The sequence below is a fragment of the Triturus cristatus genome, chromosome 2_1, assembly GCF_964204655.1.
Source record: "Triturus cristatus chromosome 2_1, aTriCri1.1, whole genome shotgun sequence".
In the NCBI taxonomy this organism is placed as follows: Eukaryota; Metazoa; Chordata; class Amphibia; order Caudata; family Salamandridae; genus Triturus; species Triturus cristatus.
In genome coordinates, this window is record NC_140581.1 from 852,103,819 (window position 1) to 852,119,707 (window position 15,889).

The 15,889-nt window shown below is 48.4% G+C and overlaps 1 protein-coding gene across 3 annotated transcripts in view; it reads right to left on the reverse strand.

The window, feature by feature from the left end:
- The window catches only part of SMARCA2 (SWI/SNF related BAF chromatin remodeling complex subunit ATPase 2), a 1,761,756-nt gene that overhangs the window by 183,365 nt on the left and 1,562,502 nt on the right, over positions 1–15,889 (reverse strand). For all 3 annotated transcript variants that reach the window (XM_085632958.1, XM_085632957.1, XM_085632956.1), the window contains one exon: positions 2,707–2,812. In XM_085632958.1, the coding sequence (XP_085489084.1) occupies positions 2,707–2,812 (106 nt within the window). The remainder of the gene's footprint in view (positions 1–2,706; positions 2,813–15,889) is intronic.

Here is a 15,889-nt window from a genome sequence, read left to right on the forward strand (position 1 = left end):
AGGGGTGGCACCCCCCCCCACCCACCCTCCCCCAACTTCACAGCGTAGTATCAAATAAATGGAGTTACCCAAAATTAAAAGAAGATGAAAGACATTAGTCAATTCTCAATACTGCATTTATTACATCTTCATAAATAAATGTTCAAGAGTAGTACAGTTTGTTTCAATCAGCAAGACAGCGAGAAAACTTTAATAAGGCGAATTAACAATCCCAATGCATTTCGATCTAATGGAACCCTTAATCAGGGGAATTTAACGCCTAAAATAATGACGTAAGAAAACACGGGTCACAAAAACGTAGACGAATAATGTGTAGTGTAAGAAAGGTGCGTCATGTGTTCAGTGGGAGATCAAATGACAGATACATTAGTCTTGCAAAAAGGTTCCAACAAGTAGAGGCTCATCGCGAAGTTAATGTAGTCACCATGGATGTGGGAGCATGTCAATAAACATGACAAAACAATTGGAGAGTTGCGTGACTTAAAGCATAATTAGTATCAATATAACACCTCTAGTGAACTGGATATCAGATCTTTAGCTATGCGACACACTTATCAAAAAGTAAAATTGAACGGATAGATTGAAACCCCAGTGCATAATACCGTTGGAGACATGATTTTTGAAAGAGGAGGTTTAAAAAGTGCCACATTAGTTGAATCCAAGAACCACCGTGAATAATAGTATGGGGTGAGTTTTGCTGTGAAATAAGTGTGAAAATGATTGTGACCACAAGATCAAAAAAAGTGATGTGTCCGAACGCGAGGAAAGTTGAAAAACAGACAAGCAAAAAGTACATTTGAGCGGGTGGATTAAAACATCAGTGCGTGATGGAAAACATGCTTTTCATAAAGAATGTGGGATGATTCTAACCGTCGAAGAAACGTGGAAGTAATTACCACCGCAAAGTTGAAGAAAGTGATGTGACCAAATGCGAATGAAAGCCCAACATGAAGTGAGGAAAGTGAAAAGACTGACAAACTCCAAAGGTAAATACAAATGAAATGATAAAGGTGGCCGCCATCTTAGAATGGCAATTCATGTATAGCCAATGCTGGTGTACCAAATCAAGAAAAGACAACGTACTCAATATTTAGAAGGAACATCTGTTGGTTGTAAACAAAAATCAAAAGACGGGATAGAGGTTAATAAGTAGACAAAGGCAGAAAAGTGAAAACGGTGACAAATAGAATTGAGCGCCATCTTGGAATGGCGAACAGCTTGTAATCATAAATAGGAGAGTAAGAATAAACATAGATAGGAAAGTAGGAACAGGCGTAGCTATACACGGATGTGCAAAAAGTAAATAAAATTAAACTTAAGTGCCGTCTTGATGACACAAAGTCCAAAGCTGAAGAACCATGCGAAAAAAATAGCTACGTTTAAATGAAAAGAAGAAGCAGTTCAATTCGATTGGTTCTCAAAGTGAAGTTCCTGCGTATAGAAAACAACTGTACTCTATATGGTTGTTCAGTCCATTTGAGATGAGTGTGTCCAATAGTTTGATACAATGGATTTCTCTCTGTAAGAGATGTTTGTTATTATTTATACCTTCACGTGGTAGCACGGTCTCAAGTACCAAAAAGCAAAGTTGCGGCAGTTGCACAATGGGTGTGGTGGATGTCTAACAATTGGTGACCTGTACCCAAATGGCAGATTATTCTCTTTTGAGGATGCCCAAGCAGCTTTTGGTGTTCAGCAAGAGCAATTCCTGAAATATGCTAAACTACTGCAAATGGCAGGGAGATCTGGGGAGGGTTTCCCTGAGGTGCATGCATATTAACAATGATTCTCACTCAGGTTGACCTCTGTGGGGAGAGCGATATGCAGCACTGCAGACAGATGGTGGCCTGACCCCTCACACAGGGGAATGAACCAAGTCCAGTTGTCTAGGAGGTGCAGTATGTGTCTTAGTTCTCCTAACTAAAATAAGCTAGGGGCATAGATACTAATTCAGCTGCCTTTGTACCTGTACTTTTTCCCACTTACAGAGTTAGCATAATCGAGATAGGCACCTCCAGACTATGCACAAAATTTACTGGCCCCTAGTTTATTGCCCAATTTTCATAAGAGGAGTGGATTTCTACTATCCAGGCTAAAGCCAAATCTGTTATTTCACAAATGGTCGGTTTTCAGGTTGCGTTCTGAAATCTATTAACTTTACAGCTGGAAATCTTCATCCCAATTTTGCTGCAAGTTTAGATTGCACAATTAGGATCCAAATTCCTCATACAAATTGATGGAAAGTACAAAAAAAGAGAATTACTTCTTTAATGAAGATACAGAAGTTACTGTAACAATCTGTAAAAGCCTGCTCCACATTACAAAATAGAATAAAATACCTTAAAACGAGCACAGATATAGTAAAACAGAGTGGGTACTGACCAACACTGGAACACTTTGCCCTCCAGTTGTATGAATAAGTAAACCATTTAAGTTTTTGTGAAACTTTGAAAAGTAGATTTTTAATCTGTAGGTAGGACTAGCAATGCTTGTATATCAGTATGCCCTTGCAGTGCCAAGAACCTAGGCGGATATTCTCTTAACAAATATAAACAAGATACTTTAAATATGCAGGATTCACCAAACACTCTACAATAATTGCTTGTTAAAGTTTCTTGAGAGCTATATTACAAAAGCATGGCTCATTAAAAATATTGTGAAAATCGAAGCATTTCAGGTAAGAGATGTCACAAAAAGTACACTTACCTTTATTTTTTTAAAGTCAACAGGTTTCCGTATTAATTCATAATACTCTGGTAATTCTTTACGAGAGGGCAGCTGAACAAACACTTCACTTAGTTGTCGTCCAGAACTGGTAAATATAAAAAGATGCACAGATCAATGTGGTAGTGTATCATTTCAAAAGTAGCTATTCAGACTATTACACCATATATAAAATCTATTTATGGTATAAATGAGTGACTAAATCCCAAAAGGCCCCAAAGCAAGCTGAAACTCTGCAGTTTAATTATGCAATAGAAAACGGTTGCAAAAAGAATAGGTCTAGAGTTGGCTGTCAGTCTTTTGGCTCTGTCAATGCTTGTCTTATCGTAGTTTTGGTAAAATATTATCATTGAAGGTAGCCCTCGCTTATTATTAAATAAAAAAAAGCAAAACTAATTTTTATTAGTCTTTGGCACTGAAAAGAGCTACTTTGTGTGCAGATGTGATCCTTGTGAAAGGGCAGAATGTTGTGACTCACAGATGTTAGGTTGACCCATTTCGTCATGTTGTATGCTTTATTTGGCAGAAGAAAAATGTCAACGTCACAACAGATCAACATATGCAGACGACTAGCTAAAAACCTCTATCTTGATATATATTAACTTTAAAAAAATGGTTAAAGTAACGTTATAGTTAGATGAAATGTTAAGTAACAACGTAACATTAAAACTAAAATTAAAAACACAGAAATGCACCAGTTATAGTATAGTTCTATAACTCGTACCCTAAGATAACTATAACTCCCCCCCCACCATGCACAGTTTCTCCTCATTATATTTGTTGCAAATGTAGCAGTGATATTATCAATGATGTCAAGAGTGATGTAATATGTGAGGTCATTAGCAGAGGAGGCCGAGTGCGCAAGTTATAGTTACCTTGGAAAATTAGTTATAATTATTTGAGATAACTATAACTGGTGAATTTCAGTGTTTTCGTTTAAAACGTTACTGATCATTTTAACTATGACTTTACATTAAACTTTGTTTTTTCAGTGAATTTCCAGTTTTTTTTATTTTTATTTTACGTAAAGTACTATCTTATCAACAAACGTGAAGCCGAACTCTCACCCTGTACAGCTGCCAGGGGGTTGGCCACAGGGCCTGGTATGTAGACTGACTTGTATTAAGTGATTATAATATCTTTTTGCAACAAATATATAACAGCTTTTTGATGCGTTTAATTTTGCACTAGAGATTCTATTTTTATTCTTCATTTTGGAAACATGCTCTCTCTTTCATATGAAAGATCTACGCACCAAGGATTTAAGTAGTTTATGGGAAAGGTGATGGTGTGACCATGTGTTATAAGGAATATAGTATTCCCTGCCATACATTATAAGGATATTTCAAATCACCTCAGAGTTTCAGATCCTTAATAAAGGAACTCAGCGGTCGGCTTCATTCCTCTATATAGTTATGGAACTTCTCAGTGACTTGCAACATCCTTATAACGTATTGCAGGGGACACTTTATCCCATATATAATTCAAAACCACTGTGGTTTCGCCGGTTACTGCACATTAAACAAAAAAGATTAGGACAATCTGTTGACCAAAAGCATAATCAGTGTAAATAGTGTACCTCAGGACAGAAAGAGATTCTTCGATTCTCACATATCACATCACTCATGACATGTTGAATGACATCATTGATGACATCAACAATTATAATTAAATAACATTGTTGAAACTACTGAGAGCAACCAATGATTCTGACAGCGTGCGATAAACTTTATAAATGAGGGGAAATTCAACTACCAAAATTGGACTTTTTAAAGCTTGTCTGTAAGCTTTAAAAAGATGCATTAGAAATTGGATATTTCAGAAGTGAAGCACTTCTGATGGATGTCCTTGTCCTTTTATTTGTATTCACACAAAGGATGGGTTCAGTGGAGATAGGTCACTTGCAGAGAGCTGACCAAATAAAATGATTGAACAATAGAACCATTAGTCAACCATTGCTTGTAAAAAGGCTCAAAACTGAGTAAGTAGGATGTTGGGTGGTCATGGAGGTGTGGTGCAGGGCCTGATCCCAGGCAAAGCCCTGCGGCCGACACCCCACTGCGCATGGCCAAAGATAAACACATGCGGAAAGTGGATGATGTACTTAAGTAAAACCCTCTACTAAACCATGTTTAGCCCATTAAAAAATATGTTATGCCTCAACTAACTAAAAAACATACCCCCCTCGCATTTGTAACCCTCTGGTTTCATGCCTGCATTAACATATGAATATTCATTTACTTCAGCCTACTTCTAAGGAAAAGCTTTAACTTAACAGCTCCTGGTCTAACAAAATGGCATTCAGGAGTGCATCGCTTTCATATTAAATATTAGGGTACCAGTTGTTCTTTCGAACTCTGTGGTGACGCTCCAATTGATTAGTAGGGAGCTAACTGACAGACTGCCGCTGGAAGAACCATTTTCTCTCTGCATTTCACAATGTTTTACTCAAATGAATGAAAAAGATATTTGAGAAATGTGTCATTATTTTAGCTTTCTGGAGCACTAACCATACTTCTAATACAAAAAGAAACTCATCATTTTGTTTACTTCTAAATGAAATGCTTTAAGTTTTACTTCTTTGATTCCATCAAGACAGCTTCAAGTGTGCCATATGCTTGTCATAAATGAACAAATTACTTACCTTTGGTAACGTTCTTTCTGGTGGATATTTTATTTAACCTTGTGAATATTCCCCAGGTGTACAGCATGATCACTTTATCTTTACAGCTACTTGCTTTTAATATGGCTTCTGACCAAATACCCATTAACATGTTTTAAGTTAATTCATACTTGGTCTAACTGTTTCCTAACAATACTGGCTTGGGGATTCCTGAATGAAAAGTAAAAGTTGAACTAAAATAGCAGTATTCTTAAATTGCATTGATTATTGCACTGTTTACATGTCATGTAAATGAGGATTTTTTTAAGACGTAACTTCATGATCTTGGTATACTGCTGTACTTAAATTTAAATAAAGATAATTAGTGGAGACTAATTAGTGTTTTATCCGGTAATACTAGATCACTGGTGTGGGAAATGAGCCTCCTTTTTTACTACCCCTAGATTTTTTACTTTTTGGACAACCTGGAATAGGGGCCTCTGTCATCACTATGTGAGTCTCACTCAACTGATATATTTATAAAGGGTTGGAAGAGTAAGCTGCTATAGGCTAGTTGCATGTGAAGACGTGTTCACACGTGTACTGGATGAGCGTATAAGAGTATTGTCTGACTCAGCCCAGTATCAGTGCACATATGGCTTGGTCCAAACTGGGGTGGCATGATGTGCAAAATAATGATGCATTGGGTTGCAGCCCTGAGTAATAACCAGCAGCTGAGATTAATTCATGCATTCCATCCATCACTTTTTTTTTATTCTTTAGTATGTCGCCCTAAGTGGGACAGGTATGCCCAGATGTGGGCTTGTATTCCGGTTCAGGGAGGACCTGGTCTGGCATTTCGAGATGGAATATTCCAATAGGAGCATGGTCAACAATGATTTGCATATAGCTGGGTCCAAACTGCGGTGGCATGGTGTGCAAAATAATATTAAATTGGGATGCATTCCCGAGTAATTATCAGTGGCTGTGATTTATTCAAGCATTTCATCCATTGCTTTTTGTTTACTTCAGTATCGGTGCACAGCCAGCATTGCAGAAGGGACCCATAAGGGATAGGTGCTGACCTGTGCAGGCCATATGAGGACATCAATAGTGATAGCTTCACTCTATAGTGAACTGCGGGCGAAATGTGCACCAAACTACAGTTTGGACAAACTTAGGTCTAGAGACTTGGTTAATCAATATTATGGTAAATCGAGATAGTAAAGCACAAGTTACTACTTGTGTAACGATATATCTGTAAGAGACATTAGTTAGTGATAGATTCCTTAACTTAGAATAATCCCCAGGCGTCAGACTGGATCCGGAAAGTTTTCTGCTCAGCAGTACCCCTGCGCGCCAGTAGGTGGCATTGTGCGACTCCGGGTCCGTCAGTGGCATCGTATGTGCCGGAATGATGTCATGGAGACTACTTAGGTGCCACCCATGCACGCCGACGTCAGTTCTGTACACGACTTACCGCGCCGAAACGCAGAGCAATGCAAGACACTGACCATAGGTGCATAAAACTAGGGCCCTAAAGGGATGACCTTAACCCTAGTAATCAGTTCGCAGAATAGGGATGATGGGTGGGGCGGTAAGGAATCTATCACTAACTAATGTCTCTTACAGATCTATTGTTACACAAGTAGTAACTTGTGCATCTGAAAGAGACACATTAGTGATAGATTCCTTACCTTAGAATAGATTCCCCAGCAATACCAACCCCGGTGGTGGGTCTGCGAACAAGATTACACCAAAAAGTAAAGCAGCACAGAACGGCAAAAGAAGCAGTCTCTCCGGACCGGACTGTCAAGGCAGTAGTGCTTGGTAAACGTGTGCAGCGTGGCCCACGTAGCTGCCTGACAAATGTCCTGCAAGGGAACACTGCGTCACAAGGCAGTAGTGGCTGCAGTTGCCCTGGTCGAATGGGCACGCAACCCCACAGGAGGTTCCTTCTTGGCCAAGGAGTAACATGCTTTGATGCACAAAATAACCCACCGGGAAATGGTTTGTTTGTGCACAGCCCGACCTTTCTTGGCGCCCACGTAATCAACAAAGAGTTGATCATCCACCAGGGAATTGTTGTGTACACTGCAGATAGAAAGCAACCACATGTTTTGAGTCCAGATGGTGGAACCTCTCCTCTTCCCTGGAAGAAGGCGGAAAGAAGGTGGGCAAAGTGATGGTCTGCCCGATGTGAAAGGGCGTAACAACCTTTGGCAAGAAAGAAGGACGTGTCCTTAAAACCACCTTGTCCGGATGAACAGAAAGGAAAGGAGGTTTGGAAGAAAAAGCCTGGAGCTCACTTACTCTTCTGGTAGAGGTGATAGCAACCAGGAAAGCAGTCTTGAGAGTAAGAAGACTCAAAGGACAGTTATGAAGAGGCTCAAAGGGAGCGCACATCAGAAAAGTCAAGACAAGATTCAAGTCCCACTGAGGCATTATGAAAGGCACGGGAGGAAACGTGTGTGTAATGCCTTTGAGGAAACGGTTAACAACCGGGGACTTAAAAAGAGAAGGCTGATCCGGAAGCCTCAGGAAGGCGGAAACAGCAGAAAGAGAACCTTTGGTAGTGTCCAGAGAAGAGCCCCACTGGGCCAAAGACAAAAGAAACAGAAGAACCTCAGAAAGAGCAGCGAAAGGTGGCTACAGCTTTCACTGTGCACCATGCCACAAATCTGTTCCATCGGCAGGCGTATACTGTTTTAGTGGAGGGACGCTGGCTGCCAGAATGACATCACAGACTTCGGAAGGAAGATAGAAAGGTGTCAACTGTCGCCATTCAATCTCCAAGCATGGAGGTGGAGGCTGGACAGGTTTGGGTGGAGGACCGTCCCCTGCTGCTGCGACATAAGATCCTTCCGAAGAGGCAGACGGATCGGGGGATGGATGCTCATACTGAGTAGCTCGGGATACCATACTCTTCGGGCCCAGTCCAGAGCCACAAGAATGACTTGGGCCCGGCCGCGCCTGATCTTCTTCAGCACTCTGGGCAGACCGCAACTCCACTCGCGATGAAAAGCGTCTCCGAGCGAGTGCCGCCTTGGAAATTCCAACGCGCAGAACTGATGACATTGCGTGTTCTCTTCGGTGGCGAATAGATCTAACCAAGGCTCTCCCCACTGCTAAAAGAGACCTTGCGCCACATCAGAGTGCAGACGCCATTCGTGATCATCATGCACCGGCGGCTGAGTTCGTCCGCCCTGGCGTTCAGAGAACCTGCCAGGTATTGAACCACCAAGGTAATGCCGTGATGTTCCAGCCATGTCCAGAGGCGCAGAGCCTCCTGACATAGGGTCCACGACCCCACCTCGCCCTGTTTGTTGCAATACCACATGGCGGTGGTGTTGTCCGTGAACACCTGCGCTACACTTCCCCGGGCAGAGGGAAGGAATGCCTTCAGTGCAAGCCAGATCGCCCGCAGCTCCAGGAGGTTGATATGGAGCCGGGACTCCGCCGGAGAACAGAGGCCGCTGATCTCAGCCTCTCCCATGTGGCCACCCCATCCCAGGAGGGACGCATCCATCACCACTGTGCTCCGGTTGGGGAAGGGAGGGATCTGCCACTGACCCAATTGCAGTCCGTGAGCCACCACTACAACTGTCGTGCAGCGCCCTCCGAGATCTGGACGTGACCGGACAGGTCACCCTGATGCTGTGCCCACTGGAACTTCCGGTCCCACTGCAGAGCCCGCATATGCCATCTGGCATGCGTCACCAGCAGGATTAAGGAGGCCAGCAGGCCTAGCAGCCGGAGGGTCATCCTGACCGAAACCCGGGATAGAGACTGAAAGATCTGAATCATAGCCTGAATATACTGGACTCGTTGCTCGGGCGGATAAACCCGAAACAACGTCGAATCCAGAACCGCCCCTATGAAAGGGAGCTTCTGAAAGGGGTACAGGTGCGACTTCGGCACATTGATGGAGAACCCCAGCAAATGCAGGAGTTCGGCCGTAGTCTGGAGGTGGGAGATGACAGCCTGGGGCGAGCCCGCCTTCAACAGCCAGTCGTCGAGGTAGGGGAAGACTGACACCCCGGACCTGCGCAGACGAGCTGCGACCATCGCCATCACTTTCGTGAACACCCGAGGGGAGCTGGTAAGGCCGAAGGGGAGCACAGTCAATTGAAAATGCTCCTGGCCCACCATGAACCGCAGGTAACACCGGTGGGCCGGAAGGACAGGGATGTGAAAATAAGCGTCCTGCAAGTCCAACGCTACCATTCTTTCTCCAGGGTGCAGGGCAGCCAGGACCTAAGCCAGGTGAGCATCTTGAACTTCTCCTTCCGGAGGAAGCGATTGACGTCCCGGAGGTCCAAGATGGGGTGCAAGCCCCCCTTGTCCTTCTTGGGGACCGGAAAGTAGTGGGAATAACAACCGCGTCCTACTTCTGGCCCAGGAACGTGCTCAATGGCCCCCTTGGCCAGGAGGACCGAGACTGCCTGACGGAAAAGGGCCAAATGATCCCCGGACACGCGGTAGAACCGAGGCAGCATAGCTGAAGGGGAGGACAGAAAGGGGAGCGAGTAACCGTGGCAGATTATCTGCAGCACCCACTTGTCTGACGTGATCTCGCGCCAGTGGTGGAGGTGAACCCTGCCATCCACAGGCGTGGATTAGGAAGGTTTCGAGGCGGAAGCAGAGGGGGTGGAAGTGGACTGACCCACACGCAGGTTACCAGACCAGCCCCTGCAGAACCCACGTCCGCGGTCTTGCTGAGGCTGGTTCTGCACAGGCTTGCTGGAAGAGCGCACCTGGGTACCCCTGCCCTAGCTCCGAAAAGAATGAAACCACGTCGTAGCAGGGTTTTTAGAGGAAAGACCCAAAGACTTTAAAGCGCTCCAGGGCAATGTCAGACTTATCACCAAAGAGGTGGGAACCATCGAAGGGCATGTCCATGAGCGAGTTCTGGACATCGGGTGAGAACCCAGTGGAACGCAACTAGGCGTGGCGCCGCAACGCCACTGTCGTGGGAATTGCCCGGCCCAACGAATCAGCGGTATCCAAATCACACCTGATGGCAAACTTCGCCGCATCCTTGCCCTCCGCAATCGCTTGGGAAAGGACAGCCTGGACCTCCTCAGAGCACTGAGGCAGAACCTCCGCCACCGGATCCCACACTGCGTGGGAGTAACGGCCCAATAAGCAGGCGGTATTAACTGACCTCAACCCTAAACTAGCTGAGGAGAACAACCTCTTGCCATATTGGTCCAGCCTCTTAGAGTCCTTTTCCGGCGGAGGCGAGGGAAAGGCACTCTGCGATGTTGAGGCCTGAATGACCAGGTTCTCAGGCGTGGGGTGAGTGGTCAAGAAGGCGGGATCTCCAGGCGCCGAGCGATCACCGGCGCCCCCGAGGCTGGCCGCAACCAAGTACCCAAGAGGACTTCGGTAAGGGCCTCATAGAAAGGGAGCAGCAGCTACGACGACGCTGACGCCGTCTGGAGCACCTCCGTAAGGAGGTTGGTCTTAGGGCTACCGTAGGGAGGTCGAGATTGAGAGTCTCTGCGGCTCAACGCAGCACCATAGTGTAGGAAGTGCCCTCCTCCATAGTACGCGGAGGCAATGCAAACCATGGGTCGGAAGACACATCAAGATCACCTGCATCTTGCAGGTCATCCACCCAATCCTGCTCGGAGTCACACTGCCGCGCAAGGGGGTCTTTGGAGCCGTCCCAGTTCTCATCCGGCTCCGGGGTAGAAGGAGCCGGCCGCGGCGGCAGGACCGGAGCCGGAGAGGGGGCCAGCGGCGCTGGGAGCATCACCGGGAGCGGCACCGGCCGGGGCCGAACCGGAACCGCATCCCAATGAGGCTCCCAGGTCGGAACAAAATGGTCCGAGAACTGGGGCAGGAGCGGGATAAGCGGCACCCAGTGCGATGCCTGTGGCGGAGCCAGGGGCGGCGCTGGGGCCGGAGCCAAGGGCAGCGCCGGGGCCGGAGCCAGCGGCGTTGCACTTTGTGGCGCAGGGGCCGGAGCCACGGGCGCTGGTTACAGTGGCTCCAGGGCTGGCGCCGGACACGGTGCCGCCGGGTCAACAGGATCTGGACACGGGGCCGCAGGTGTGCCGGTAGGAGCCCGAGGCCTAAACAGGCGATCCAAGTCAGCAAGGAACTCTTGCCACTGTTCGGGAGTCGCCGACGGACCCGGGTATAGCGGGTAGACCGCGGGACTCCCAGGCTCATAATGCCTTCGGGGCCATGGCACGGCAGTCCCGACAATCCCGGGAGTCGTGGTCGTTCTCCAGGCAGTAGAGGCAGACATTATGGGGGTCCGCTACCGACATATTACGGTGGCACGACCCACAAGACTAAAAGCCGGGCATCCCTACGTTCACCAGGAGACACGAGAAAGAGACAAAAAGTCTCAAAAAAGTGGTCAAAAAATGACCGAGGTACGTGCTCAATCCGAATCTGCGCTTTCGGCGCGGAAAAAGAAAGAACTGACGTCAGCGTGCATGGGTGGCATCTAAGTAGTCTCCGTGACGTCATTCCAGCGCGTACGACGCCACTGGCGGATGCAGAGCCGCACAACGACACCTACTGGCGCGCAGGGGTACTGCTAAGCAGAAAACTTTCCGGATCCAGTCTGATGCCTGGGGGTTATTCTAAGGTAAGGAATCTATCACTAACATGTCTCTTTCAGATTCAAGATATTGAATGCACGTCTGACATTAATTTCACCAAAACTGCACATCTTGTAGCAATTCAAGATTTATCATTTTTTTCTGACTTTGCTCCTAATGAGATTCGGGCCATTGACAAGTTAATTTCTCTGCTGAACAGCTGGAGTATCAATGGCATTCCAACATGACAGGGGCATTAGCTAGTATTTTAGGCCTTCTCACTGGAGAGGAAGAGGGAGAAAAGTCAAAATCAGGCTCCCCAAGAATAGCAAAATGTAGAGGTCAGGCGGCCTTAAAAAACCACTACTGTTGAATGAAGTGTGCCACCAGGAGCAAAACACAACTTTCCACATGCAATAAATCATTGCAGGTGTTGTACAAGTTATTTACCTTCGGTAACGATGTATCTGGTGGAGACGATTCTAGCCACAGATTCCTTAATGTAGAATTATCCCCAGGCTTGAGACTGGCTCCAGAAAACTTTCTTGCCCAACATCTCTGCGCGCCGGGAGGCGTTGCCCCGTGAATCCGCCCCGACGCCCTCCGCGGTCGTGACGTCAGCGAGGTCACATAAGCCTCACCCCGGCGCGCTGACATCACTTTGCTTTGGAGAACATTTCCGCGCCACTACGCGGAGCCAGCACAACAAAACTGAGGAGAGCATGGGAACAGTGTGCGAAAAACCCAGAGAAACAAAAAAAGAGAGACAAAAGGAACAGCACCAGGTGGCACCGAGTCGCCAGGAGGCTAAAACAGGAAAACCAAGCAGGAAAAGAGCAGACCACCTCTGAGGAACAACTGTGCAAGCCAGGTGATAGCACGAGGCAGCACAAAAGTACCAGAAGGCCACACCGGTAAAGCCACAGCAGGGAAAGCGTAAAGCACCACTTCGTGGAACCACCGGGCAAGCCAAGGTGAGAGCCAGGCTGGAGGCACAAGCAGCGGAAGCGCCGTAAGAGAAAGAGAGAGAGACTGCAACCACAGACCACACAGCAAAGGGCCACAAGACCGGAACAGAGGAGCAACAGCAATCCACTCCCGGACCCAACTGTCAAGGAGGGCCAGAGCCTCTGAAAGGAGCAGGAGGACAAGGACAGGCAAAAGAACCCCCAGCGTAGAAGACCGCAAGGGGATCAGAACTTGTAACAGCAAATGGAAAAAGAGCAAAAGCAGGCCCATACAGTGGAGAGAACCCAGCCGGCAGGAAGCCCTACGGCCAGAAAACGAAAAAAGGACCCCCACAGAAGACAAGTCACCCAGAGTGAGGCGAGTGCAGAAAACCAAGCTGAGGGTCCTCGCAGAACGGAGTGGAAGGGCGGGTCATGAAGGAATCTGCGGCTAGAATCATCTCTACCAGATACAATGTTACCGAAAGTAAGTAACTTGTACATCTGATAGAGACTACTAGCCGCAGATTCCTTAACGTAGAATAGATACCATAGCCATACCCAAAAAGGAGGAGGGCCTGCGAGAGAGCCTCCCCACCAGGAGAGACCAGGGACCCAGTAGGGGACATGGCACAAGAAGAAAAAGGCCAGGATATCCTAAGCCCAACCAAGGGAGAGTGCCCAACACCCCGCAGGGGCAGACAGCACCCCAAAACCTCAAGGAACACAAGGGCCACCTCGAACCCAGCGAGAAGAGGTAGAACCAGAGGCAGGGCCCACCGTAAGAAACACATGCACAGAGATAGAAAAGAGCTGAATATACCTCGGCCGCAAGCAGTGGGCAAGACCGGAACGGCTCCACCGCCAACAGCACAGGTGGAAGAAGACGGCACCGTTACGCAAAGCCCCAGTGGAACCAGAGGCAGGGGCGCAAGGGAACACATCAAGACCACAACGGTGGAGTAGAACAAGCAGTCCTGCACCTGCATGCACCAGCAGCAGGCAACGCCACGGAACAGCGCACCCAGGACAAGGTAGACGGCAGCTGAAGGCAGAGGCCACGGAGGGCCAGGACACACCACAAGGGAGGGGCCGGCCCAGAAACACACACACTGATACACAAGAAGTGGAGGAACCGGCAGAACACTGACCCACGAAGAAGTGGAGGAACCGGTAGAAAAGAAAGAGAGGACGGGCCCAAGCCGGCCACCAGAACACAGAGGCCAAGGAAAGCCAAACCCTCTGGAGCATCAGACAGAGGATTAAGCCGAAACACAGGACAAAGTGCGGAACCGCCACAACACGATACCGCAGACAGCAGGCCAGACCGGCCGAGCGACGTAGCAACAAGGAGAAGGATGGACCGAGCGCAAGCTGCTCCAAGACAATTGGCAAGAAGATCGCACCTGCGACATACCATGACGCCACGGAGAGCAATGAGCCCGTAAAGGGTGACCACACCTCCCCAGCACATGACAGAGCTATGTAATAAATACAAGTACCCCACATAGGGTAGGTTACATCCCAAGAACCATGGGAACACCTCTCAGGAAAACATTTCCACAGCAGAGGACAAAACAGAAAGACCTGCAGAAAAAACCTGCAGACGGCTTGCCAACAGCCAAAATCACAAGTCAAAACCACAAGTCAAAAAAGGGCCAGACCTGCAGCCAACAGCACCCAAGGCCCAACAAAAGGACCCTAAAGGCACACCAACCACACAGAACACACAACCGGGGCTACTCGTTACGAGGCCCCAGGAAAACAACGGGAGAACACCTCCCAGAACACAGACCGACATCCAGGTCACTGAGGGGGAGGAGGAGGAGGAGGACGAAGCCCCGCAAGAAACCTCTGAATTGCAGAATCGCCAGGGGCGTGGAACAAAAGGGCGCCATCAAAGGGAAGGTCAACCAGCCGTTCTCTAACGTTCTCAGGGAAAACACAATCCCTTAGCCAGGCATAGCGACGAAGGGCCACCGAAGAAGCCATGGTGCAACCAAGCACCCCCGGAACGTCTAGAGCCAAGCGAAGAATAAACGCAGATCAACGCAGGCACCCTCCTGAGAAGCAGAAGACAGAAGGGACTCCGCCGAATTCCATAAGCAAGAAGTGGCTCTGGCCAATACAAAAAGCGTGTTAAGCGCCCGCAAAGCAGCACTGGAGGAGGCGAAGATGTTGCGCCCCCAGGAATCTAACCACCGGGCATCCAGTGACAGGGGAGACAACACCGACGGCAAAGAGGGAAAGGCGGTCTGCAAAAGAGAGCCCTGGTAGAAGGGTGGAGGGAAAGACAGACAGGATCATGCGGAGCAGGACGGTGGCAGTGCAGAAGTGGCTGGGGCACCGGGTCCCCCGTGGCAGGACGCCCCCAGGCCCCCAAGATTGAATTATGGAGCAAAGCCTTGAAGGGAAGAAGTAGCTCCCGTCCACCAGAGCCCTGATGGAGAACCTCCAGCAAATGATCCGTGGGGAAATGGGCAGCAGGATCGCCCATGTGCAAGATTCCTGCAGCTGTGGAGACAGCCCGGGCGAAGGCAGCACTGGCCTCCGTAGGGCCACGCGGTGGGGAAAGCAGTTCCTCTGTGGGAGACGGCTGCAAGCTAAGGCGGCCATCTCCCAGCCCAACCGGAGGAAGGAAAGGCCAAGCTCGGAATGGGGGAGGGGGACCGACGAGTGGGGAACCTGGGACGCCTCCGGCAAAGACTGCAGGCGCAGTGACGGCGAAGAGCCGTCCTTGGAAGACACCGGAGTAAAAGCCACGACGCGGCCCCCCGTCTCTGGAGAAGAAGAAACAAACAGCTGGCGAATCTCTGGAGAAGAGGGGGCGTCCGAAGACGAATCAACGACCCAAAGCCGGCCCGGCACCGTAAAGTCCGCCACCGGCGTCAGGTCAATGTTGACCGGCGCCGAAGGGGACGCCGGATCGACCTCTGCCATGACGCGTGCAGCGGGAGAACGGGGCGGGGTCGGAGCCGGGGCGGCCAAGGAACGGCGTCGAAAAGGCGTCGACTCGACCTCCGACGAGGCAGCAGCCTGCGTGGAGGGACGAG